At 37.8% G+C, this 26967-nt stretch overlaps 1 protein-coding gene across 4 annotated transcripts in view; it reads left to right on the top strand.

The window, feature by feature from the left end:
* Ndst4 (N-deacetylase and N-sulfotransferase 4) overlaps positions 1 to 26967 on the top strand; it is a 351768-nt gene that overhangs the window by 295051 nt on the left and 29750 nt on the right. For all 4 annotated transcript variants that reach the window (XM_060392790.1, XM_060392791.1, XM_060392792.1 and 1 more), the window contains 2 exons: positions 5230 to 5412; positions 19026 to 19122. In XM_060392790.1, the coding sequence (XP_060248773.1) occupies positions 5230 to 5412; positions 19026 to 19122 (280 nt within the window). The remainder of the gene's footprint in view (positions 1 to 5229; positions 5413 to 19025; positions 19123 to 26967) is intronic.

Raw genomic sequence — 26967 nt, 5'->3', positions numbered from 1 at the left:
GATTATACAATGTTCAGTCACATTGTATTTGCCTTACAAACTGGACAAGCATGGGAGCCATTCTTGTACTGACTCTCAAAATACTCTAAACCAAGCAGAAAATGTTGCTGCTTTGCTCCATAGATAAAAAGAGGTATTTAATTTTTGTTTTTTTCCCCCTTCTCTTCTTTGTATACTTTGGACACTAGCAACTTTATAACAGAGGGAAAATTGTTACACAAAAGCAACTAATTGAACAAGATGCTGTGTTACATGTCTGTAACCTCAGAACTCAAGACAGGCTGAATCAGGAAGATTAAGGGTTCAAGGACAACCTTAAGTTGCACAGTGAGATCATGTGCCTCAGGTGGGGTGTAGGTGCAACAGATTTCCCATGCATACAGCATCACTTTTTTATACTCCGTTAAAGATTATCAATAGATGCCCAATTATAGTCATATAATTTCCTGTTCTAAGCATGTAAATGTTGAACATTAAAATCTTTAATTTTTTTCTTTGAGATAGAGACTCTCTATGTAGACCAGGATAGTTTGGTACTTGCAGTCATGCCTCGGTTTTCGAGTACTGAGATTACAAGCATGCATAGTTCTTGAATTATAATAAATCTCTATTATTATCCTAATAAATCTCTATTATTCATAATAGATTCCGATACATACTGTGTATCAGGCCATCAGCCTAAGAGAGTCCTCTCCATTCCTAATGAATCACTAGCCTACAATGGAGGCTGTGAACTTGCCTTTATATTACTACAACTGAGTGGAGGAAAAAATTTAAACTTGTTTTGTTTGTTCTGCTTTGTTGTAATGGAGTTAGGAGACTTGAGTGTTAAAGGCAAAATAAAGGTGGCCCAGAGGCATGCTTAACCACAGAAACACAGCTACACAGATCTCCTGACTTCTGGAAGGGCAGCACCAAGAGGCTTAAGGATTTCAGCACTCCATACCCTTGCTATCAAAATAATCCATTGACTAAGATGAACTTGACAGTAGTCTGTCATGTGAAGGTTTTACTGAGTCGCTTTGTAGCTCAGTGCTGTAATATTTCAAGGTACAGGGTAACATCTATCAAAATTGTGCACCCATGTGGCATAGTCATACATATTCTAGGTGATCCTGTGGGTCTTACTAAGTCACAGTATTCTTAGCAAGTGCTAAGAAAATAACGATCAAATGAGTAATCAAAGGGTTCAGTGAGCAGAGGAGCAGTCACTGACATATAACAGATAGTAGCAACACATTGTAACTCGGGATACTATTTGCTATTATCTTGTCCTGAATATTTATTCCTTGACTTACCTTCTTTGGATCTCAAGCCACGGTCTTAAATTGTCTTCTGCCTACACTTACTGGACAGTTTTTTTTTTTCTCTCTCTCTCTCTTAAATAAGCTATTTATCCAGAAATGCTAAGGCTAAAGTGCCCTGTCTGCACAAAAAGATGCTTTTAGCAAGCCAGATATGCACAGCTAAGCTGTGCTTGCAAAACTGTTTTTCTTAAAGTGCAGTCAATTGACCATACACCAGCACTAATTTGTTCTTAACCAGTAAAGCATGTGCACACAGTAGCCCATATGACAGTCACTGCAGCCTCGGCGGCTGGCTGATCACTTATACATGCAGTTAAGGGAAGTTTTAGTGCAGCAAACAGCCTTGGCTTAGGAGAGCTGGCCAGACGCCTCTGCTGTATGTCAAAGGCTGCTTTTCCACTTCCTGGGATTAAGTCTCGTGCTTCCTCCCTGAATCAAAGCTTCTCCTAAAGACATTCTAGGAAAACTGCTTAAAACTAATGCTCTGTAAAAATCTTTTAATATCATCATCATGATAACCAAACGAAATGATAATATCCATTTACCCTTGGTGTAAAAATAACCCCTTGTGGTATAAATAAAAATTCCATTTTTATTTATAATTTTCTCAGACTTTAGGCTTCTTACAGTTGTTTACAATTCTATCTTAAAATAGCAATAATAGAGGCAGGTGGTAGATTTGTAGGGTTTTAAGGTGTTATTTGGGGTGTTCAGCCTGCACCTTGCTTTTATAATAATTGCAGTCCTGGGGAAAGATCATTATGCTGTTGGACACCATCTCAACTTTCTCATTTTTTTTAAAAATGACTTTAGTGACTTCATAATGATCATGTTCATGTGAGGTCTGACTACAGATAACATGCTATACTCTGGAAACTACAAAATTCAGTTCTGCAGTGAATTCAGTTACTACTTGTGATGAAAGAGCTTAAGACTCGGGTATTGGGGAATGGACAAACCCGTGGCCTGGGCACCTGAGCTTATTATTCAAATGACACCAAATGCATTTCAGGTAGGATAATTGTGTCAGCTAACATTTCAGTGGTTTACTTTAAATTGCATGCAAATTACATACATTGACTGTGCAAACTGCGTTGTTGTAAAAATCCATTCTTTTGTTTGATTTCTAGAGTATAAATCTTTGATTATACCTCTAGAGAAGAAGTGAACAAGAGTATGAAAGGGATGTTATTATCTTCAGGAAACAACCCTCGAATCCATTGTCTTAAATGTTGATATTTAAGATTCTGGAAGTAAGTAGGTCCACAATCACAGGTGTTCAGTAGACTGAAACAGGATAACTAAAGAGTCAAGACCAGCTTAGGACAGAAGGCTCCTCAGTTAAGAAAAAATAATTGTTCTTGAAGAGAACCCAGGCTTGGCTTCCAGCCTCCTCAGGATATATCACAACCAGTTCTGGGAACCCAATGTCCTTTTTTTTTTTTTTTTTTTTTAATCTCCAGAGGCATCAGACATGCATATGGTACACAGAAAAAGATGCAGGCAACCCTAGTACTGAAAATAAACCTTAAACAAGTTTTCTTTTGTTATTCTATTTCAAGGAAAAAGAAACATAGGTGAGTGCCCAAAATAGTACTTGAGGTTTCTGAACATCTTCTACAGATTTTTTAATTAAATTTTATTTTTTATATTAATTATAGTTTATTTACTTTGTATCCCAGTTGTAGCCCCCTCCTTCATTTTCTCCCAATCCCACGCTTCTTCCCTCATCTCCTCTCATTCCCTTCTCCAAATCCACTTATAAGAGGTCCTCCTCCCCTTCCATTTGACCCTAGCTTATCAGGACTCATCAGGACTGGCTGCATTGTCTTCCTCTGTGGCCTGGCAAGGCTACTCCGGTCTCAAAGGGAAGGAGGGAGTAAAAAAGCCAATCACTGAGTTCATGTCAAAGACAGTTCCTGTTTCCCTTACTAGGGAACCCACTTGGAGACTGAGCTGTCATGGGTTACATCTGTGCAGGAGTTCTAAGTTATATCCATGAATGGTCCTTGGTTTTTCTTTAAAAAAAAAAAGAGGTTAAAATTCAATGCATAAAAATGCTCAAGCGAAGGTACAGGCACATACATACTATTGGATTTGAGAATTTAATTTCTATCCTGTACCTTACTCGGTGGAAATTTAGACAAGTTTCTTGACTCCTCTTTGACTCTGTTTCTTCATCTGTGAAAAGGTCTTTGAAACTACATACTTTGTAAGAGCATGATCAGGGTTTGATATGTGAATGGCTTACATTCATGACTACCACAGGTCAGTTCTACATAATCTGGGGCACAATTTTTATAATTTGGAGACACTAATGGTCAATAGGCCAAAAAATTCTCATCCTCTCATTTTTACTTTCAGGGACAATGGGGACTTGAAGATCATTTTAATTAGCTGTCCCTGGAGACCTTTTCAGGGTCCTAGTGTGAAAGACAGAAAGATAACGTCTACAAAGTGGAAAGTCCTTCACATTATGAAACTGGTTCTTGAAATTAGAATTTTTTGACAGAATATTATTTACAATATTCTAGTGTAAGACTTCCTTTCTGGCATTTATGGTTACTCAGTGATTTTACATCTTGGCAACAGAGGGTCTGTATTATTATCTATACTACGTAGCTACTAATATAACCATGTTTCAGTGATAAATGGTATTGGAATAGTTGCCATATTCCCAATTTTATTTTACCATTCCCAAATAATATGAATAAACCTATAAAGTGATAATGTCTCTGAAGAAAGAAAAAAAAAATGACACCTACAAAAAACAGCAGCCACAGGTGGTTGGCTTTTTTTTTTTCATATTTGCTTACTATTCATTTTTAGATATATGTCCTAATAGTAGTCATTGCAGCACCGTGGGAATATTACTATAAAGTAAAGTTAATAAAGTCCTTAATTAGAATGTTTTGGTTGCTCTGAAATATTTATAGATCTATTTGGTAGTAAAAGACGTTTAGATTTTAAAATGTATCTGTTTGAAAATGATATGAGAACTGAAAAGAAAGTATGAATTATTGTTGCTAGAAAATGATTGATTCTTTTTCAGAGGTGCATTAGTAATCTCTGCAACTTAGATCAGGATTGTGCAGTTTTCCTTTTATTTAATATTTGAATTTCTGCTGCAATTCTGGATATATTGCAAATTAACGTATATATTTAATACCTTGCAAAGTCTTGCATAGCTTTCAGTAACCATGCCACGTTTTCCTGGACTGTGGGACATGGAGTGCAACACAGAAATGGTAGAATACTTTTACAGTTCACATAAAGTTGAAAAATTTGTAGAAGATTAATGAACATGGTAGTTCTTGGTTAATGCAAAAGAAAAAAAAAACACCTTTGCAAAGGTGGTTTTTAAACTAAATTTATTTTTATTGCATCCATCAAAACATAAAAAAGATGTGACACATTGTAATGTTTCTATACATATATTATACACTGTTTCAATCATATACCTATCTCCTCAAACATTTGTCATATTTTAAACCTTATTTTCAGTAAAGAAACAAATAAAAGACTCATTATAACACAAAGAAACAAGTTTACTCCATCCTTATTAGGTCAGAATGCATGGATCTCAGAAAAGAAGTGGACACAGTTGCTTTGCTTTCCAACTGGTTTATTCTGGTTACTTAGAGTTCTGGAAATGACTTGATTTAGGGTTTCATGATATTGGCTTCTCAATATGAAAAATCTGATATCGAAAGTGGCACTATACTTCTTTTTAACAATTCCGTCTTAATTTCTACAGTAATATAAAATGGCATGGGGTGTGGATTAAGTGGATTCCCATCCAAAAGTATAATTGCACTTCCCTTGAAATTTTGAAGTTAGGTGAGGTGTTGCCTGGATGATAAACTGCCACTTTTGAGGGCATGTTTGTGATACTGAGTGTTCATTTTAACTTCTTTTTCAGATCAGCATTTTCATGACACATCTATCTAACTATGGGAATGATCGCCTAGGCTTGTACACCTTCGTGAACTTGGCTAACTTTGTGCACAGCTGGACCAACCTGAAACTGCAAACTCTGCCTCCAGTGCAGCTGGCCCACAAGTATTTCCAGCTATTCCCGGAGCAGAAAGACCCTCTCTGGCAGGTAACATTCAAATCTTCTCTCCATGGGCAGAAAACCAAACCAAACAAAAAAACACTAACAATGGGTTACTGTTTGATTTATGTTAGGAACTTATTAAAAAATATTAAACAAAATAGTAAATAAATCAATTAAATGTGTTAGGGCGTATTAAAATGTATATTTAATACAAATTATTTCTTTTTCCAATTGTCATGATCTCTTCAACAATAATTTAGTATTTTTTTTTTACAATTTAAAAGTTTTTATTTGTAGTTATATTTTGCTTGTTTGTTCAATTAATTTGGAAACTTGGCAATAAGGATCGTGTTTTCTTGTTGGGGCTTTGGGCAAGAAAATGTTTTAGACTTACCTGTGACCCAAGTACTGGCTAGCTGCTATGAAAACGGTCAGCACTGGACAGCTCAGGAGACCGAAATCAGAAACAGAGAAAGAGCCTCTGCAACACAAGATTCTGCCACCGGACCGTAATGTGTACGTGTCCACCGCAGAGTACATCAAAAAGGGAAGAGTAACACTTTCCCTCTGTTCGTAAGGACTTAGTGTCCATTTGGTGTGTTTCGCTTTCCTTTAGGTCTAACTAATTTCAGTAACATTAGGCCTGTCGATAAAAGAGAGACTTGTCAGTTTGAGGATGGCTTTTTGCTACTAATTTGACTCTATGTGAGGCCGCACAGCTTGAAAGCATCAAATGTAAACTATCTCTTCTGAGCAGTTATCTGGAAGCGCTGCCTCCCACTTACTCGGTTTTTTATGCATCGACCCACACAATCAATGAGCTGGCTGCAGAGGACAGATCAGATGTTCCCCGCTAAGCAGCCGGTAGAAAAGAAGCGTCGTCATTAATGAGAAATCACTGGGAAGCGGACTTCGAGAGTCTTCCCCCTTTCCTTTCTTCAAGACTCTCTGCCTCCCCTTATTCCATCTGCCACATCTTCTAGCTCTGTCTGTGCAGCCAGGGATTCTCACCACTTGTGTTCATTGAGAATCTGCTATGTAAACAGCAGAGCCAGCTCTAAGACATGCAGTGAAGAATAAAATATTATATTTTCTCCCTATACCAGAGGAGGATTTTTACTGTGTTTTGAAGTGAACTGTTGCCTCAAATCATGAGCTTACAGCAGACTGCCTGTTATAAGAGAAATCAATTATTTTTATACCAATGTATATATATTTGTATGTGTGTGTATATGATTTTTTTTAAAAAACTGAAAAGATTCTTCTTTTACCTTCTTTTATATAATACTGACCACAGTTTCCCTACCCAGCACTCCTCCTAGCCCCCCCACCCCCACCAAACTTCCCTCTTCCCTATATCCTTCATTTCCTCTTCAGGCCTCCAAGAAACAACAGACAAGATGGCAATAAAATGAGGAAAAGTCCTTCTATCAAGGCTGAATAAGGCAACCAACAGGAGGAAAAGAGTCCCAAGAGCAGGCAAAAGGGTCAGAGATACACCCACTCCCACTGTTATGAGCCCCCCCTCCAAAAAAAAAAAACCTAACAGTCATAACAATTAAAAATCCAAATTCCTAATTGTCTTAGACAGGCTGTTGACATAAATGATCAGTCACCTCAGTGACTCCAAGCTCTAATCTGTCTGTAGAGAAGAAGTGTTTCCTTAAACACTGAGTTATTGTTTGTTTGGTTGTTTTGTGTTTTTTTTTTTTTCAGGTTGTCTGAATAATAAGAAACATGTTTTGACAGTGTTTGGATATCATTAATATTGCTATTTACCTTTTTTAAATTAGTGATTGATTTGTTTGTACGGTGTACAAGTGTGTATATGGACATGGATGTTGGTGTGTCCATTCTGCCACGCAAGTGTGAATTTTGTGCAGTCAGTTCTCTTCCTTCACATTTTCCGTGGGTTCAAAGGATTGAAATTATGTTTCCTAGAGGCAACAGACAGCACTTCTACTCACTGAGCCACCTCACTGGCCCGGTTTATTTATTTTCTTAAAAGAGTAAACAGAAACAAATACTGCTATGATATGATTTAATCAACATGATGGTTCCAAATACCAATCGAATCCTCATTCAACATGCAATTATATAAAGTACCGTGGTGGCAGATTGAGATAAAATTTTCAATTGAAAGTAAAAGTAGGACTGTTTTTAAGAGAATTATGTAATTTTGAACTGTTAAGAAATGTGAAGATACACTGAAACAAGTGTAAGTGCTCACAGCATTACTTTCAAATAGCATAATGGGATGAGTGCCTAAGGATAGTTTTTATATCATAAGAAATAAACATATATACACCTAACAAAATATTGAGTTAATACCTGAGTAAAGAGTAGAGTAATAAAGTAATGACTCAATCAATTCCCAGAGTCCAAAAATTTGCATTACTAATTTCTTGATTACAAAAGGCTTAAGGCACTGTCATAAATACTGATTAGAGGTAGATTTTTGAAGTATGTTCAAGTTATCATTGAAGATATCATCTTTTTACTTGAAGACTCATTTGCTCGCATATGCATGGCCGTTTATATGAATGTTTTTACTAAAATATATATAAACACAAAAACGTTCCACTAACAAAACAAAGAACAGAAAGGAGAAAAACATTAAGATCAAGAGGAAATTACTTAGGTATATAAATTGTCCAGAGCATTTGATTTATTGTAGAAAATTAGATAAACTTAACCAATCAAAAGTGATGTCAAAAATGAAATTGGTGGAGTGACAATAAAGTATGTAGGACGCCAAGTTATCTTCTCCATGCCTGTATTTACTTTCGTATTCACATCAATGAAAGCAGTCCCAAATGAAATAGAAATTACCCTCATTCTCTACATGTAAACAAAATAAAACTTAGTTGGAAAACACTTTACATCCTTCTCTTTATGACCAAGAGTTAGGATAAGCAAATAGTTTTTTTTCTTTGTTGCTGTTGAATATCGTGAGAATAAAACACTCAGATACCCTTTTCTATTTATGAGTAGAACTTCTTAGTACTCTTCACTTTTAAATAGAAATCAACTGCTATTCTCCTTTACATTTTCAATTCACACTTTTTTTTATTACTACAAATAGAAAGAAAAAGTGCAAAATGGTAATCTTCACATCTGTTTAATTCCTTTGGTTCCTTATGTAAATTTTCATTAGCACCAACCTCTCTATATGTGAGTCTGCATTGTCACCTAATTAAAAAGTGCAATATGAGTCTCTGCCAATAGGCAGCATGAAGAGCAGCTACACAGTGTGTAAGTGCTCCTGTCTCATGGGACATTGACTCTTCCAAGTCTGCTGGATTCAGACATGTGTGCCCATATATGCGCCCATGCCCTCGCGTGCGCGCGCACACACACACACACACACAAACACACAAAATGTAATTTCTGTATTGGCTCCTCAACAGCATTGCCTCCACTATGTAAAAGTTTTAAAATTTCACCCTTGGGTCCTTTTAATTCATATCGCTAATTTTTTTTCTTTTGATAGCAAAATCACTGCAGAGCATAAGATTAGTTCCCCTCAACAAAAACTCCTATAATAGGAACCAAAGCCACAAACATGGAGGTAGTAAGAAGGTCAGATTCGCACACGCTCTTAAGCTCTCAAGCTGTCAGGTTAGCTCAGCCTCAATCTTCCCTCACCCACTCTGGAGTCTCACGATCTACAAACATCCAAGCATGAGTTGATTCTTGCATGCTCTATGTCCAGGGAAATGCTCAAAGAGCTGTCTTCTTGCTCTCTGTCAGTGTCTCCAGAGTTAGAGAGAGAGAGATGTGGGGAAGTAAATCCCAGTCCTTAACCTCAAGTGAAGAGCACTTTGGCAGTTTCTGGATATCAAAGCATCAGGCTCTAGTTAGAAATGATGATATTTGAATATCAGTCATATAAACAAATCACAAAACAGGCAGCATCAACACTGGACCTGCTATTGATATTTGTCTGTTGAAGTAACAAATGAATGCTGACATAGAGTTACAGATGTTATGAACACAACAAGTTAGGGACATCTAACCCAATCTTGGGGACTGAAATAAGTCTCTTACCTTATTAGAGATGAGCTGGGACTAGGTCCAGGCTTTCTTACTTCTGTTCAGATGAAGTTTGGTGATTTTATGCTCAAAGAGACAAATCTTTCCATCATGAGCTCTCTCTTGAAGCTCAGAAGAATCTGATGATGGCTTCAGTGGGAATTTGCTAAAACTGTTCTTGGGAAACAGTTACAAACAAAGGAAAGTTTTACCACCATGAGATTTACAAATTGCAACAGTTCCTGATTGTGTTGAAAAAGTACCTTTGGAAGTTTGCTTTCATATTTTTATTCTCTTGACTAAGTTATAGCTTATTTATTATTTGGTTACAACATTGCCACACATAATTACAGACACATACATGCAAACCTTATATTTACATATATTCACAAGCTGGAACCTAATGGTACAAAAGCCACTTTCATTAAAACCTCATAACAGATTCACAAAGGCAGATATGCATGCAGAACAGCAAAAACAGCAGAATTGCTTCTTAAATAAAGGGGCAGGTGTAATGGGAAGAAAACCCAGGGATAGGTTCAAGTCCTCAGGGAAATCTGGAAACAGACCATGAATTTGGATTTGATCTGCAGTAAAGAACAAGTGTCGGAAGAAAATGTCCTAGTTGTGGTGGTCCGTGACTCTGGTCTCAGTGCTGTGTAGGACTGAGGTAGAATGTCACAAGTTCAAGGCGAGCCTGGGCTACGTGGTGAGTGTGAGCCACTGAGAGTTAACTTTTTCATCATGTTGACAAAATGCTAAACTTGTCAGCTCCTGTTAGAGCCCCCATCCTCCCCAAATGCAATGTCCATGGGTGAGAAGATTTGGCCTATTACGACAGTGAGGGCATGATGGAGCTAAGCAGCACATGTCGTGATGGCCAGGAGACCTCTGAAGGGGAAATAACTTCCTTCTGCTTTCACCTTTCATCTTGGCCCACCAGCCCACGGGATGATAGCCTTCAGGGAGGGTCTTCCCTGCACAGATAGCTCAGCAAATGTCTGTACAGATGTACCTTAAAGGAGTATGTCAAACTCCTAGATGCTTCTAAAGCCACTGGAGCCACTGTGTCAGCAAATTGAAAGCAGTGAGCACTGATGCCTTCAAAGAAAAGATGTAGAACTTGTCTGAAACTGAAAAAAAAAAAGGATTATCAGGGACAAAAATACCCCACTTCAAGCAGAAGATATTTTCAAAGTGCTGGTCTGACCATCTTTCAGCATTTCTAGTGAAATAGCCTATGTAGTTATGATGGATAATTATCTTTTATTTTATTAATTAAAGTCATCTTAATAATTAAGACAGTTTAATTATTTTTCCAATGAAAAGTTGTGTATGTATTGACATCCTACACTCTTCCTCCTTAATCCATTAACACTATTTCTTATACTCTCAGGAATGATTCTCAAATATGGAAATAATTTCCCCCAGTCTTAATTGTTTAATTTTTAGAAAAGTACACCACCATTTTTGATTCTCCATGCTGGCAGAAACTATAAAAACTGAGATTGATGACATAAAATCTTGGCTTTTCCATTTCCTTATGAATCATTTTCAGATATGTTCTTGTCAAGAGCCAAACTTACCACAAAATATTTTCTTGGTGTAGTCAGTGAAAAAACCTACAGAGAGCTCCTTAAAAATAATGAAAGCTATAGTATTTCCATACTTTATTCACTAAAATAATTATAAATTATATTAAAACATCCTATTTACCACCAAAATGAAACTCGTTTTGTGTATGCCTTATAAAAATTTCTGGTAACCTGAATCCTGTTTTAAAACAACTGAGTCATGGGAATTCAAAGAACTGTTCTTTAGAGTTGGGTATCTATTTCCTGCAGGATATTCATAAAAATGCAACTAGTGGCATAGAGTTTTGTGTAAGGAGGCCTGCAGTCATTTGTTAAAAGCGGGAACTATAGAACAAATAAAGCCCTCTGGGTTTTCCTAAGAAAACTTTTCTTAGGAACTACTAAGAGTAACCACTCACTTTAATAAACAGAGATCAAATATAGTAAACAAGACATAGGTGCTTGGGGATAAATTAGAGATAGCATGTGCTTACAGGAGCATTGTTGAGATTTTCACCTCCCCAGTCTTGCACACAGAACCAAGGCCCTTGCTGGTTGGCTCTAGCACACAGGCTGGCACTTACACTCATCTGTTATTCGGTGATTCAATAGTGAACGCTGAAAAATAACCAGACCACCATCTGCCGCAGGAGATCTGTGAAAAGAGTTCTTATGGATCAACATTCTCAGGAAGGCTGGGCTCTTCTAAGCTGTTGAGGGACGCAGGAGGGGCTCCAAGAAGCACAGGTAAAATCGGAATCAGAGATGGGGTCTGTTTCACGGATGCACCACGAGGATTTGTTGATTGAAGCACTGAGAATAAACATCCCTATCTTATTAAAATATCTCATCAGCACATGTGGATTGCATAAGGCTTAAGTGACAGTGACAGACAGAAAGTTGGAAGTGACTCCACTGTGTGGTAAAGCCTTGGGAACAGCTCTTTACAGATGTGTGCAAAGAAGGAATGTAATAAGCAGAAGCTTCAAAACAACACCATCTTCCAGAGGTGGGAAAGGGTAACAGTTAAAAATGTCTTTTCTATCATTGTTTCACCAGCGAGGTTGGAACAGCACAAGACAAGCTGAGGAGAAATGAAGAGAGGAACGAACTCTGTGGTTTGTAGTCAGCGAAACAGTCATGCCACCATTAAAGTCTAGATAGAGACTAACTATCTGAACAGGCATGTGACCAACATGTCTCTAACCAATCCCACCTGACAGTTCCACAGTAGCCTAGAAGGGAAGGGTGGAGAAGAGAGAAAAAATAAACTTCCAGGGGCACAGAGGAAATGCAGGCTGTGATAACCGGGTCTCAATGGAACAGAAGTCGTTTTCTTGTCTATGAAAACATGCCCTTCAAAAGGAATTAGGTGGTATGACGTTTCCAAAAGCCATATTTTAGTCCTTGGGAGTAGGGGTGGTTTCGTTGTATTGACTTCAGTTTTTAAGTCTTGCCTTTTGTGTCAGAGAATTTTCTACTGACAGTACTTATGTACTTGCTTAAGAGTAAAATTGCTTCATACTGTGCATATCAACCCCCCACTCCTACCTATCGCCTTGCCTCATGAGGGCAGGGTAGCAGATTTTCAGCCTGACACTGCAACCATGGGATGCCTGGAGCAAATTTAACTTAATTTTGTTTTCAAAGTTTAAATATATCTGTACTGCTAGATGCATAAGACAGTAACTTGCTGTTTATTGTGATTTATTATTATCTGTTATTTCGGTTACACAGGGAGCAGGCATATTGCACAATGAGATGGATTCTGCATTAGTGCCCTGTCATGTTCTGACTTTTAAAATTAAAACAATAGCAATAGAGAAGAGCATAAAAGTGAAGCAAATGCTTCTCTCTCTGCCCCAGGAAAGATTCTGTGAACTGCATTTTCACTGTCAATCCCTCCGTCTCTCCTCTGTCCTCCACCCCCACCCCAACACCGCACCAACTTAACTACAAAGACAACACCAGCTTCAGATTCCAAATATGAACTAACTTGCTGTGTGACCTTCACTAAGACCAAAATAAAACCCTCCGAATCTTACCTTCCTCCACTATAAAAAAAGGGATAATAAAAATCTGTCTTGCCAAGTTACTTTGAGGATTAGAAATAATCTATGTCAAGCAAATGCCTGGAATGTTGAAGGTGATCAATAAAAGTTGGATATTATATTCATTGGCATTGAAATAATCAGACAGTATCTTGAAACTCCGCATAGGGAAAGTCTAAACAACCACTAGCAGAATATAAAATAGAAAATGCAAATGCTTTGTCAATACAGTTGTAATTAACAGGCAGGGGGTGCGGGTGGGGAGGATATGCCAGGGAAGAGGTGACAGCAGAGATAGAGGCACTGGAAAGCCCCAAAGTAGTTAGAACGAACAAAGACAGAGCAGAGTCATAAAGGAGGATGGTCTGCCGATCTGTGAGCATTTGGCCAGGAACAGAACAACCTGGGGGGAGATCTGAAATGATTTCAGCTGTTAAGTCTATGGAAGAATTCAGAGCTGTGGGCATTCCACTATCTTAATACCCAGATAATTGTATGTATAGCTTGTATTTGTTGGTACAATATCTAAGAAATGCATTAATTTAACCAGTGTTGTTGCTCAGTAATTAGGGGGGTGTTTCTCTCTCTTTTGTTCTCTCTCACTCTCTGTGAGTATGTGTATGAGAGAGAATAATTTTAATTTTTAAATTTTTGTGTGTGTGTCCATTCACATGTCACACATAGAGAGAAGAAGAGAATCTGTGGAAAGGCAGATCTCTCTCTCTACTATATAGATTTTTTTTTTTGAAAATTTAACTTAGGTTGTTAGGCTTGGTGGCAATCCTCTTTTCCCAATGAGCCATTTTGCTGGCCCAGAAAGCTTGCCTCCCATCAATTTTAAAGTAAAAATATGAACAAGAAAGACATGTCCTGTGATAAGTGAGCATAAGTAGCCTCCTTGAACATATGAAAAACCAGAAAGGCTCTCAGATTGTCAAGAGGCTTTTCCCAGTGACACTCAACAATCCATTCATTTGTCCTCCTGCCTTTGCTAAGCTTTATGGAACCTACATTTGAGCGAATAGAGCAACAGCCTTGATGCTAGCCCCTTTTGGAGTTGTGTGTAGAGAGATTCAGTAACCATTGGCTCTGAACATTTCTTCCTCATTGCTAACATACAGCCAAGGGACTAATGTCTTCAAACAAAGCAGGTATACTGTCATACAAGTAAAGGCGTGTCTAGGTTCTAAAGTGGAGTGTGCAGACACATATTAAGAACTCAGTTTCTTGGATGTCATGAGAGATCATATTTAGGATAGCAAAGAGTTCTGTCTCTGTTTATCTCAGAGTTTTGGAAAAAAAATGTGTACGTAACTCACATTACACTAGATTTCAAGCATATATTAGGATCTGTCTGCAGCGACTGCACAATGTTTTCTATGCCTCCTGGAAGAGGAGTGTCCGTCATTCAGTCTGCAAGCAATTATTAAGCATCTCATGTGTTAGACTATAGCAGTGAGGAACACAGACGGAGGCTTTACTGGCAGAGAACTTACAGTCTCGTCGATGGATTTACCACAAACTGCAGCTATAATTTAACTGCATGAAATTATTGCATGCATGAAAAAATAATTTTAGATGTCTAAATATGAAGAAATATGACACAAAAGTCATACAGGCAAAGCAGGAAGTGAGATTTTGCTATGTTCACAAGGGGAGGCAACGGACCTATTGATAGTTGCTCATAATTATATAATCCATTGGTCAAATTGAACTCTCTTTGTTTAATCCTTCCTATGGACAGGGCAAAGGGAAAGAAAATGCTGATATGGAATAAAATAATAACCACCCTCTTGTATACAGCATGCTTTTTATTATTCTAAAACTAGTAACGAATTTAATGGGTACAAAATCCATATGTGGTAGAAACTATTAATCATTGTTTCACAAATAAAGAAACTGAGGCTGGGGGATTTAAGACCATTGAATAAGGTACAGAGTCCCCTGGGCTCATATTCTTGCTGACTGGGCTGAGGAGAGCTGGCAGTGGTATTAGCATAAGCTGGAAAAATTGGCAAAACTTTGACTATGAACTAGGTAAAAATTTGGGCATTGAACAGGAAAAATAAATTATTCAAAGATTCTGAAGCAGGTGCTCCTGTTTCTATGCTGGAGAATGTACCATGACTGACACACTAAGTGAACTGAGCAGTGGTAATTTAGAAAGTGCCACTCAGTGTGGTCCATGAGCAGGTTTAAATCATTTGCTGCTGATACACCAATGAGAGAAGAAGCATATGCAGAGGGTACATTAACTACATCCCCTACAGAATACTGGTTGTTTCAGTGGCATTGAAATAAACTCACAGCAGAATATTCCAGTTGAAGGAAGAATGCATGGATCCTCATTCTGTCTCAAACTCCTTATGTTACACATAAGAGAACACTGAAAAACATCACAGGTGATGCTGAACAGTGGCACTAAAATACACTTTGGTTGAAACAAGATAGAAATGTGATTCTCACTCCTGTAACTATCCTAAAGAGAGCACTGTTCCATACAGTCATCTAGTTCCCTGGACCTAAGCTCTTCCACCTATGGTCTCCACTCTGACTGCAAGTCAGGCTATTTCATTCTTCAATTATAGTCAGTTTACAGCCAACACTAATTGAAATAGGGGAAACCCACAGAGTGGCTTTAACCTTTAAAAGGGACTTCATATCATTTGTCTCACTTTCAGATGTAGAAGACTTTTTTCTTTTTAAAGCCAGATTCCAGAGAAGTTGGGGAATATAATCTCTAGTTAGGTGACTTGTGGACAGAGTAAAATAAGGAGGAAGGTTTCATTATTAACTTAAAAAAAAAAGACAAAAACAAATACAAAGTAAATAAAAGACATTTGCCCAGACTTCTTTGCCACTGCAGAAAATATGGCTAGGGAGTTAGGCTAAGCCTAGACTGTGGAGGGTAGAAGATTTAACAATGAAGAAAAATGTTGTAAGAAATAAATGACGGTCAATGTAAAACGGGATTTTGTTTTTACATTTTGAAAGAAGGAATGTTGGCTTTAACAGCTTGCACTTAATTCCAGTTCTCGAGGGATTTTTTTTTATAGATGAATTTGTTGGAAAATCCAAGAGATATAACAATATTTTCTGGAGTAAATTATCACATGCTTCAATGGTCTCTAAGAATTATTGGTCATTAACCCAAAATGTGCCATCTGTATCACCTCTCCTTTCCCAAGGCTCGGAAATAATGGAGCAACATAGGAGAGAACGTTTGTACCTTTGCGGTTAGGGCCAGGCTGGCCAGGGTGGGCAGGAAGGCCGGTAGGGCCAGAGGCAATGGGTTACTACCACGAAACTGGTAAAAGTGGCAGCTGCAGGTGTGAGTTCACAGTGCTAGTGGCAGCATGCACAAGATCCGTTCAAGATCAAACCAGACCAAATCCTAGCCTGGATGGGAGAGTAATAATGGATTCTCACCACGGCTGAGGAGGTATTGCAATTGATGACTACTAGGAGAGACAATCCCATTCAGGGATCCAGGATATGAGATGCACCAGTAAATGGACCTGAATCCAGGCGTATACAGGCAGCACTCAGTGGATTCAGTGGGCTTAAAAGAACAGACCACGGAAAGTTGGGAGAGAATAGTAGTACTGAAGAATTATAGGGTAGGGCCTGGGATGAATTTTATTGAAGCCCATGTAGCATGGATATATGAAATTCTCAAACAATAAATAGAGAAAACATTGCCAGAATTTTTACATTTGTACTTCAAGGTAGTCTCAGTGGGGAGGGGGGATGTAAAGTATTTTTAGATCATATTCATTTTCAAACTGTAGGAGGTATGAATGGCACCTGCCAACAATACTATTTGTTAGAAGGATTTACAGAGGGAATAGGGTTTTTTTTTTGGGGGGGGGGGAATCTTTATAAGGGAAATTATGGAGAGACAAAAAGGAAATCTGAGTGAGAATGTGACCTTGCCCTTCATGGAACATTAGTCACACAGGCAGTTGGGCCACCTGAGAGGAATGGGTCCTCTTATAACCTCATATCCAGCTTTGGAGAAGGACCAGTTCTGCGGAGGAGTGAGAGCATGTATAGTGTGACCTGTCAATCGGATGGTACTCATCATCCTCCTAAGGCAACTTTCTGAGCATCTCGCACAACCAAATTATCAGCCAAAGGTCTGGGAATGCTGAAGTTTTACTGAGCAGAACAGCTGGCATTTCCAATCGACAGAAGAGCAACCTCCTCAGGACATATCACATGCCCGTTCACTTCTGTTTGTTTCTTACCATGGTTCACTTCAAGTGGGCAGTTTTTTTACAAGATTTCCAAGAACACAATTCTTAGGAAACCTTAAAGATGCTTGTTTTGAGATACTGTAATTCAGTGACTACATTTGTTGCCAAAGAGGTAGTATTACATGGCCTTCCTTGTCTTCTATTACCGATCTCCTTGCTTTGGGCTCACTTTTCAGTTACTGGGAGTCTTACCTGGTGGCTCTGGCACTGTCTTGGGACAATAGCTATTGTCTGCTCCACTGGCTGTCCAATTGTCAGTTTCTCCAGGCATTCTGTCACAAAAAGGCGGTGCCCGAGCAAAGACAGCTTAATCAGTGAAGGACTGTGCTTTCTCTTTAGCAATGAAGGTTTTTGTTTATTTGTTTGGTTGGCTGGTTTTTGTTTTTTGCTCCGGGCAGGATGACTCAGAATGTTCCAGATGTCTGCACCTCTAAAAATTATGTGTAAGAAACTCTTAAAACTCTGCATGCTTGAAGCCCATCTTGTCTTTACCTTGTTTGGGGCTGGTTTCGAGACTCTCTTCATTTCATTCCCCAGCTAGTCTTGAACTCATCATCTTTCCAACGCCACTTCTACTTCTATAGTACCAGGATCACAGTTATTCAAGACTGTCCCAGTTTCTATCCTCTCAAGTGCATTTTTCTGAGCCAGGCAGCCAAAGTATTCTTCTTGCTTTTTATGTGATGAAATGGGTACTGGGATGGTCTGCCCGGGAGACGTTTTATGAGTCCTCTGAGTCATATGAAGAATTTAGCTTGAAATATTTTTGAAAAATATGCCAAAATAAGTTTTGAGAAAATAAATTTTTACCAAATGAATTTTAAATGTTAAAAAAAGAAAATATTTAAAACCATAATAACATGTATTTGTGATTCAAAGTACTTGGGATTTCAAAAAAGGAAGGTCACTTGGGCTCAAGAGTTTGAGGCCACTCATATCCCAAATAAATAACTAAATGAGCTTTAAAGAAAACATACATCCTTGAAATAATATATTAGCCATATTAGCACTTTGACTCTCTCATTTTTAAATAAGAATTAAATCAGTAAGTGAGAGTAAACAAATTAACTAGTAAGTGTTAAAATAACAGAAAAGATTTCAGTTTTGCATTATTTAATTGAAAAATGGAGGCTCATTTGTGCAAACATTTTGTGACAGATCTAGCATCATTAATTGGATAAAACATCCACTCTGTCTTAGAAAGGAATATTGAAAACTATGGTTTTTACCTTTATTTGTCAGAGTGGTAGGAAGAATCATAATTCAAGACAACTCATCTGACTGGTTTCACCTTCAGAAACATTTTGCAGAGGAAGCCATCTTGAATTGAAGATAACGTATCCAGCCTCTAATATATAGATGTGTCAATTTTGAAAAAGAAAATAGAAAAAGAAAAGCTGTGAAATTACAGTCACATGAGGGTCAATCAAGTTAAAGCCTCTTTGATACACAGATATAAAACACGGGCCACAGACAGAGGAGGGTCTCTGTTACTGTGTGGCGTGGATCACATGGACATCACAGCAGGACTGACTTGAGGCTGTGCTGTATCCAGCTTTAGGTAGGAGAACCAGCTAGTCACTGCACAAGGGAAGGATCTGGGCATCACAGAACCAGAATGGAATGGAATGCCCAGCTCTAGGAGACGAGGAACATCTTACCTCGTCTTCTTTCCAACATTGTTAAGATGCAGCAGCCAGGATTCAGTATTCAGCAAGACCTGTTACTCTCTCTTGCAGAATCCATGTGATGATAAACGACACAAAGACATCTGGTCCAGGGAGAAAACCTGTGATCATTTACCAAAATTCCTTGTAATCGGGCCACAGAAAACAGGTAAGATTATGCAGTGATGCCCCTTGCCCTGTTGTTATTATACTTGTGACATTACAGTATGGAGTCTTGTTTTGTGACCTGTGCAAGTTCATTGTTGACCTGCTGAACCTCTTCATGATATCTTTTATCCTGCAGTCCTCAAAAGGACCCTACTGTTGCCACTAATTAGACTTGAACTCTAAATGTTAGTAGATATGGAGTTTAAAGTTATTTAACATAGGTACCAAACTTTTGATATTTTTTTAGTTTAAGTGTCACAGTTTCCCTGGATTTTACTTTCTGTGGCTTTGCCTAATTAATCCCTGAGTTAAGATATAAAAAGGTGATTTATTATTCAGACTCAGACTGTTTTACACTGTACATCAGCTTTGCATTGATTTCTGCCCAGAACTATGGTTGTTATTGCTCTCAAATTATTTTATATGTGTGTTGTTAAAAATAATCATTAAGTATTAATGTGCGGTAGACTTGTTTTCTGATAAGCCCTCATTTCCCCAGGCCTTCCTCCCTTGGAATTTCCCTTGCACTGAAGGACAACTGTGTAAAGATGTAGTAAAAAAGAATGAAAGTATTTCACCAATGAGATGACACTTTCAATTAGAATATTTTATACATTCTTCACTCTGTGACAGTTTTATATACTTTGCTTATATCCTGATTAATTAAAGTTTTTATTGAGTTGCTGTATTTTGAATTCACTACTTGGACTTGAAGCACCTTCATCAGGGAGAGCACAAACCATAACACAAAACAAACAGTCACAGTAAATAAGCCTGCTGCAGTGAAGATATTTGTAATACAAGCAAGTAGATCATTTTAAAGGTTGTGGGCAAAATTTCTTGACAATTAGATATTGGTTGTTGAAATCTTTTCTTCCTCTAGGGATGTAAATTGCATTACAACAGCAAGTTAACACATGAGGAGGTAGGGTGGAAATACAACACATATTTTCAGATATATCATGTTTTTGTTGTTTAAAATGTGCATTAATTTCCTGCAACTCTCTACAGCACTGCTAACTCGAGAATAAATAGTAAAGAAATAAAATGTTCCTGTGTTGTAAAATTTTGTTTAAAATTTAATTTAAAGAAGAACCCTCTATCATTTGTCACTGAATATTATTACTGCTTAGTAATGCTAGAAAACTACACATTATTAACCATAAATCTTTTTCCTCCTTATTATTTGTAGTCATAAAGCCAATGTTATACCTTTAGATTTTAATATGTTCCCTATCCACGTGGCAATGATAAAACTATTGTTTTTTTTTCTGCTCTCAAATCAAACAAGTTAAAACAAAGGAATTTCATATCAATATTCATGTGACATGAATACATTATTATAATCTGAAACTGGTTCAAATAATCTGAAAAATGCAACCACAGATGTCTGGTCTCTGATCTAGCAAGACTCCCATTGCAGTCAAGAGGTGGCAAATCCTAAAAGGCAGTTATTGGCATCTGCTAATACATGCCCTTGAGCACACTTGATTTTCAGCAACACAATACGTTGGCTCCTTACAATAAACATGAAATACAGAAATAGCCCTAAAAATCTTTATTTTTCAATTGTTTTAAGACTGGAAGGGCATGAGTTTTCATTTTGCCACTAGTGAATCTTAGTGAATCTGCTGAAAGCAGCCAGGGAATGACAATGGATGAAAGGCAGAAGAGCCTGGACTTAGAGCAGTTCACCTCAGGTTTATAGAGCCCTCTAAAAGATTCTGGACCCTTATCACTCAGAAGCCATGTTACTGGTGTGAAAGAAGTGTTCTAACAGTCAGATTCACCAATAATCCTACATGCCATTTGTTCAGCATTAATTTCTCATAATTTGCCTGTCTTATTCTGGAACATTAACAGTAAGGGGTGATTGTCTAAAAGTAGGATAGGTTTATTATTATTATGATTTACTAAGACAAACCTCTTTTCTCCAGCACCATGAAAAAGATCGAAAGGATTGCATAACAAATGACTGGTAATGAGTGATAAAAGCAGAGGATAAAAATACAGATATGATTTCCTTGTTTTTAATTGCTGAGTAATATTCCATTATGTAAATGTACCACAATTTCTGTATCCATTCCTCCGCTGAGGAACACCTGGGTTGTTTCCAGCTTCTGGCTATTACGAATAAAGCTGATATGAACATGGTTGAACAAATGTCCTTGATGTGTACTTGAGCATCTTCTAGATATATGCCTAGGAGTGGTATAGCTGGATCTTGAGGTAGCATTATTCCTAATTGTCTGAGAAAGTACCAAAATGACTTCCAAAGTGATTCTACAAGTTTACATTCCCACCAGCAGTGGAGGAGGTTTCCCCTTTCTCCACATCCTCTCCAGCATGTGTTGTTACTTGAGTTTTTTATCTTAGACATTCTGATGAGTATAAGGTGAAATCTCAGGGTTGTTTGTATCTCCCTGATGGCTAAGGATGTTGAGCATCTCTTTAGGAGTTTTTCTGCCATTCTATATTCCTCTACAGAGAAATCTCTGTTTAGCTCCATACTCCATTTTTTAATTGGATTGCTTGATTTATTGCTTTTCAACTTCTTTAGTTCTTTTTATATTCTGGATATTAGCCCTTTGTCAGATATAGGGTTGGTAAAGATCCTGAAATTTGAAGGCAAATGGTGGGACCTAGAAAAGATCACCCTGAGTGAGGTATCCCAGAAGCAGAAAGATATACATGGTATATACTCACTTATAAGTGGATAATAGAGCTATAAGATAGGATAAACATACTAAAATCTGTACACCTAAAGAAAATAAACAAGAAAGAGGACTTGGGGTAAGGTGATCAATCCTGACTTAAAAAGACAAATGGGATGGTCATTGGAAGTAGGAGAAAACAAGAAACAAGAAACGAGCCTACCATAGAGGGTCTCTGAAAGACTCTACCTTGCAGTGTATCAAAGCAGATGCTAAGACTCATAACCAAACCTTGGGCAGAGTTCAGAGAATCATATAAAAGAAGGGGCAGTTGGTAAGACCTGGAGAGGACAGGAGCTCCACAAGCACCAAATATATCTGGGTACAGGGGTCTTTTCTGGGATTGTTACTCCAAGCAAGGACCATGCATGGATATAACCTAGAACCCCTGCTCAGACTTAGCCCATGGTAGCTCAGTGTCCAAGTTGATGCCCTAGTAAGGGGAACAGGGACTGTCTCTGACATGAACTCAGTGGCTGGCTCTTTGACCTGCCCCTTCCCCAAGGGAGGATCAGCCTTGCTAGGCTACAGAGGAGGACAATGCAGCCAGTCCTGATGAGACCAGATAAGCTAGGGTCAGATGGAAGGGGAGGAGGACCTCACCTATCAGTGGACTTGGAGAGGTTCATGGAAGGAGATGAGGGAGGGAGGATGGGATTGGGAGGAAATGAGGAAGGAGACTACAGCTACTACTGAATTATTATTCAGTACTATACTACTGAATAGTAGTATAGTACTATATTATACTATAGTTACTACTGAAGTATTATTCAGTACTATACTACTGAATAATGAATACCCTATCATAAGAACATCAAGCTATAGGTTCCCCCTCCCGGTAGAGTACATTCTCCCTCCTTGCTGCCAAAGGACAAGACCACCTCACATCTTCCAGCTACCAAACACGTGAAGGCATAGGACGTAGATGGCAAAGGTTCCGACTTTCTGTTTCTCAGATCTGGGTAACATACCACATCCACTGGGTGATTAAAATTTCTTTATACTATGTGAAGTTATAAAATATCTATTATTGGATAACTTGAAAGCATTCATATCTCTGAGTTCTGGTCCAACCAAGTCCAAACCCCAAGTAGATATTAAACTATCAATTTTCTCAGCTTTCTTGTAATTCTTTAAAAAAAAAAGACTTTTTGAATCTCCTTTGTTTTTCCTCATCATCATTTTAAACAGTTAACGAGCCCCTATATTGCATGTCCCCTCCACTTTCCAGTCTGTCTCTAACTAACTTTTCTCTAGAATTTGTAGTTCTCGCATTTTCTCATTTGTGATGCATTGTTTTCAGGAACGAATAAGATTAATTGTTTAAGATTGTTCTCATAACTTTATTGACTGTATTTTTTACTGTGTTTGAAATGTTTCTGTCTGGCAGTTACCGTCTTACTTAGTTATATTCAATTTTTAACCATCTCCCTCACATTCTCTTTTACCTTCACTGACTTATGTTAATGTTTATTAACATAATGAGTGCTAGATTTGCATAAGTATTATTTTGTTTATTAATTACAGTTTATTCACTGTATTCCACCTGTATCCCCCTCCCTCGTCCTGTTGCAAACCCACTTTCCCTCCCTCATCTCCTTCCATGCCTTTCCCCAAGTCTACTTGTTGGAGAGGTCCTCCTCCACCTCCCTCTGACACTAGTTTATCTGGTCTCTTCAGGACTGGCTGCATTGTCTTCCTCTGTGGCCTGGTAAGGCTACTCCCCCCTCAGGGGGAGGGGATCAAAGAGCCAGCCACTGAGTTCATATCAGAGTCAGCTCCTGTTCCCCTTACTAGTGAGCCCACTTGGAGACTGAGCTACCATAAGCTACATCTTTGCAGGGGTTCTAGGTTATCTCCATGCATGGTCCTTGGTTGGAGTATCAGTCTCAGAAAAGACCTCTGTACCCAGGTTTCTTGGTTCTGTTTCTCACCAGGAGCTCCTTGCCCCTCCAGGTCTTTTTGTCTCCTTCTTTCATAAGATTCCCTGCAGTTTGCCTAAAGTTTGACTATGAGTCTCAGCATCTGTTTTGATACCCTGCTGGGTAGAGTCTTTCAATTGTCCTCTGTGGTAGGCTACTGTCCTGTTCCCTGATTTCTCCCTCTTTTGATGTCCATCCTCTTTGCCTTTCTGAATGAGTATTGATCAGATTACCCAGGGTCATCCAGGGAGATGCAAATCAAAACGACCCTGAGATTTCACCTTACACCCATCAGAATGGCTAAGACAAAAAACTCAAGTGACAACACATGTTGGAGAGGTTGTGGAGAAAAGGGAACCCTCCTCCATTGCTGGTGAAAATGTAAACTTTTACAACCACTTTTGAAATCAATCTGGCACTTTCTCAGATAATTAGGAAGAGTGCTACCTCAAGATTCAGCTACACTACTCCTAGGCATATATCCAAAATATACTCAAGTACACAACAAGTACCTTTGCTCAACCATGTTCATATCAGGTTTATTCGTAATAGCCAGAACCTGGAAACAACCCAGATGTCTCTCAGTGGAGGAATGGATACAGAAATTGTGGTACATTTACAATGGAATACTACTCAGTTATTGAAAACAAGAAAATCATGAAATTTGCAGGCAAATGGTGGGACCTAGAAAAGATCATCCTGAGTGAGGTATCCTAGAAGCAGAAAGACACACATGGTATATACTCACTTACAAGTGGCTATTAGACATATAATATTGGATAACCATACTAAAATCTAGACAACTAGAGAAGCTAAGCAATAAGGATTATTTTCTAACTCTTTTAAATTCTATCAAAAAAAAAAAAAAAAAAAACAGTTGCCTTGGGCTCTCTCACTTCATTAAGATGGAAATAGGAGGTCGTTTTCCCAGTGTCAGCAGACATAAGATCCTGTGTGACATAGCTGCATACCTCTGAAGATTATACTGTAGACACTCAACAATACAGACTCATAGCTTCAAGCTTTCACAGCTGGCAACATGCAGCAGTAGGGTGCTCAGGTGTGAGGGAGTAGTGAACCTTTAAAGCCAGGACGTTTGTGCTCCACAGTTGCAGGCCACAGCTTCCAGTGTCAGAACGCCCAACATTTGAAGCCCTTTGGAAGGTCCAAAACAGGGAGGCTCATTGTTTCAATGATTTAGCTTTTTGAAGCCTTCTGTTCTCAGGTATTATCTCTTGTTTTCCTGTTGCTTTCTGATATTTCCACCGTTGTAGCTTCCAAAGTATTTGCTGTCAGCTGTTTTCTTTTGGAACATTTTAACCACATCCTGGTAGCTGAATAAGCAAACAGTGGGCTTTCAAAGTCAGGAACTCTGCACTGTGTGGCTAATGTTAGAAACCTCACTAATAGCTACCACAGCCACTACTTGGATTATGTATAGTGCTCCTGTCTTGAACCGGAAACACAGAATTCCTTCTGTTTTTAGTGTTACTATGTCAGCCATCACTCATCAGCATAAAACAACTTAGGCAATGAAAGATGTCTGAGGAGCCTGCTCACAAGGCGTGGAGCACCAGATCTAAGCTTGGTCCTCATTAGGGACTTCTAGCTACCACACTGTAATCTGGATACCTAGAACCCTACTTACAACCTGATGGAGAGCATCCAGTTGGCCTATCTACCCTTGAGTCTAAGAACCAGTCCATGCTACCTTTGTTTCCTGTGACTTCTTGAATGTGTTTCTCATATCCAGATTGGCATATTTCTTCTAGTGGCCATTGTAGTCAAATATGTCTTGGTGGTTTTCATTTCATTTCTCTTTCAAGTTTAACAAAGAGTTTTGGTGGGTATAATAATCTGGGTTAATTCTTTTTTATTTTAGGACTTGAAATATGTCTTTCCAGACTTTCTGGCTTTAAAGGTTTATGTCAAATTATCAATTGTTATTGTTTACAACGTTCAGAAAGGTACTGCTCCATAGTTGGGTTAGATAGTGATTTCCTTTGTATATTTGGCGTTTGAGGTTACAAACTCTACACCATATCTTCTATTTATAAGATATAGTCCTTCTGTCTTCAGCAGCTTGGCCTAGGAGCTTAGAAAAGTTTTGCCTATCAATGAGAAATTCTGGAAATTGATGACATCATAAATCAAGTGAACCTAAGAGATATCTACAGAACATTTTAGACACTGAAGAATACATATTATTTTCAAAAACCCATCAAACTTTCTCCAAAACTGAATACATATTAGGATGGAAACAAGTCCCAACTCATGTACTGAAATGGAAATAACAATATGCATTCTATCTGAGCACACTGGAATAAAACTGGGTATCAATAGGAATAGAAATGGCAGAAAGTAAATGAACTCATGAGAACAAAATGACACCCTTCTGAATGTGAATTATATTTGTGTCGAAGAAGAAATTAAGAAAAAAAGTTTTAAAAAATCCTAGAATTGAATAATATAGTGAAAATGTTATATACCAAAATATATGAAACACAACAAAGCTTATAGTACTATTTTCCTGTATCAGAAAATATGAAAACTCTCAAATAGAAAACTTAATGATGCATCTTAATTTCTTGCAAAAATAAAAACAACATCTTCCTAATGCAGGAGAAAAAATATAATCAATAACATGGCTAGAATTAATAAAAACAGAGATTAAAAATGACAAAGGATCAATGAAATAAAGCTTGTGCTTTGAAAAGAGTAACAAGATTGGCAAAACATTAACCAGATTCACCAAAATAAATAAGGAGAGAATCTAATTTAACCAAATTAGAGATAAAAATGGAGATTTTTCCACAGAGTCTGAGGAAATTCAAACAATCATAAGGACATATTTTAAAAATCTGTATTTCAACGAACTAGAAAATATAAAATAAAAAAAATGCAGGCATACAAACACACACTCCTACCAAAGTTAAGTAAAGGTAAAATAAATAATTTGAATATAACTGTTTTAGTATGAAATGTCATAGAAGTGATAACAAAAAATTTCTCAACTGAAAAAAAATAAAGGGCGTGGGTTGCATTTTATAAAAAGAATTTCACAAACATAAAGAGATAACTAGTGTTAATACTTATTATGCTATTTCATGTAATAAAAAATAAACATTTTCACATTATTTTTATAAAGCCAGTGCCAACCTGATACAAAAATCCATTTAAATTAGAAAATTATAGGTCAGTCTTGCTACT

Source organism: Meriones unguiculatus, chromosome 10 (assembly GCF_030254825.1).
Source record: "Meriones unguiculatus strain TT.TT164.6M chromosome 10, Bangor_MerUng_6.1, whole genome shotgun sequence".
Classification (NCBI taxonomy): domain Eukaryota; kingdom Metazoa; phylum Chordata; class Mammalia; order Rodentia; family Muridae; genus Meriones; species Meriones unguiculatus.
This window is presented reverse-complemented; position numbering and strand designations above follow the sequence as displayed.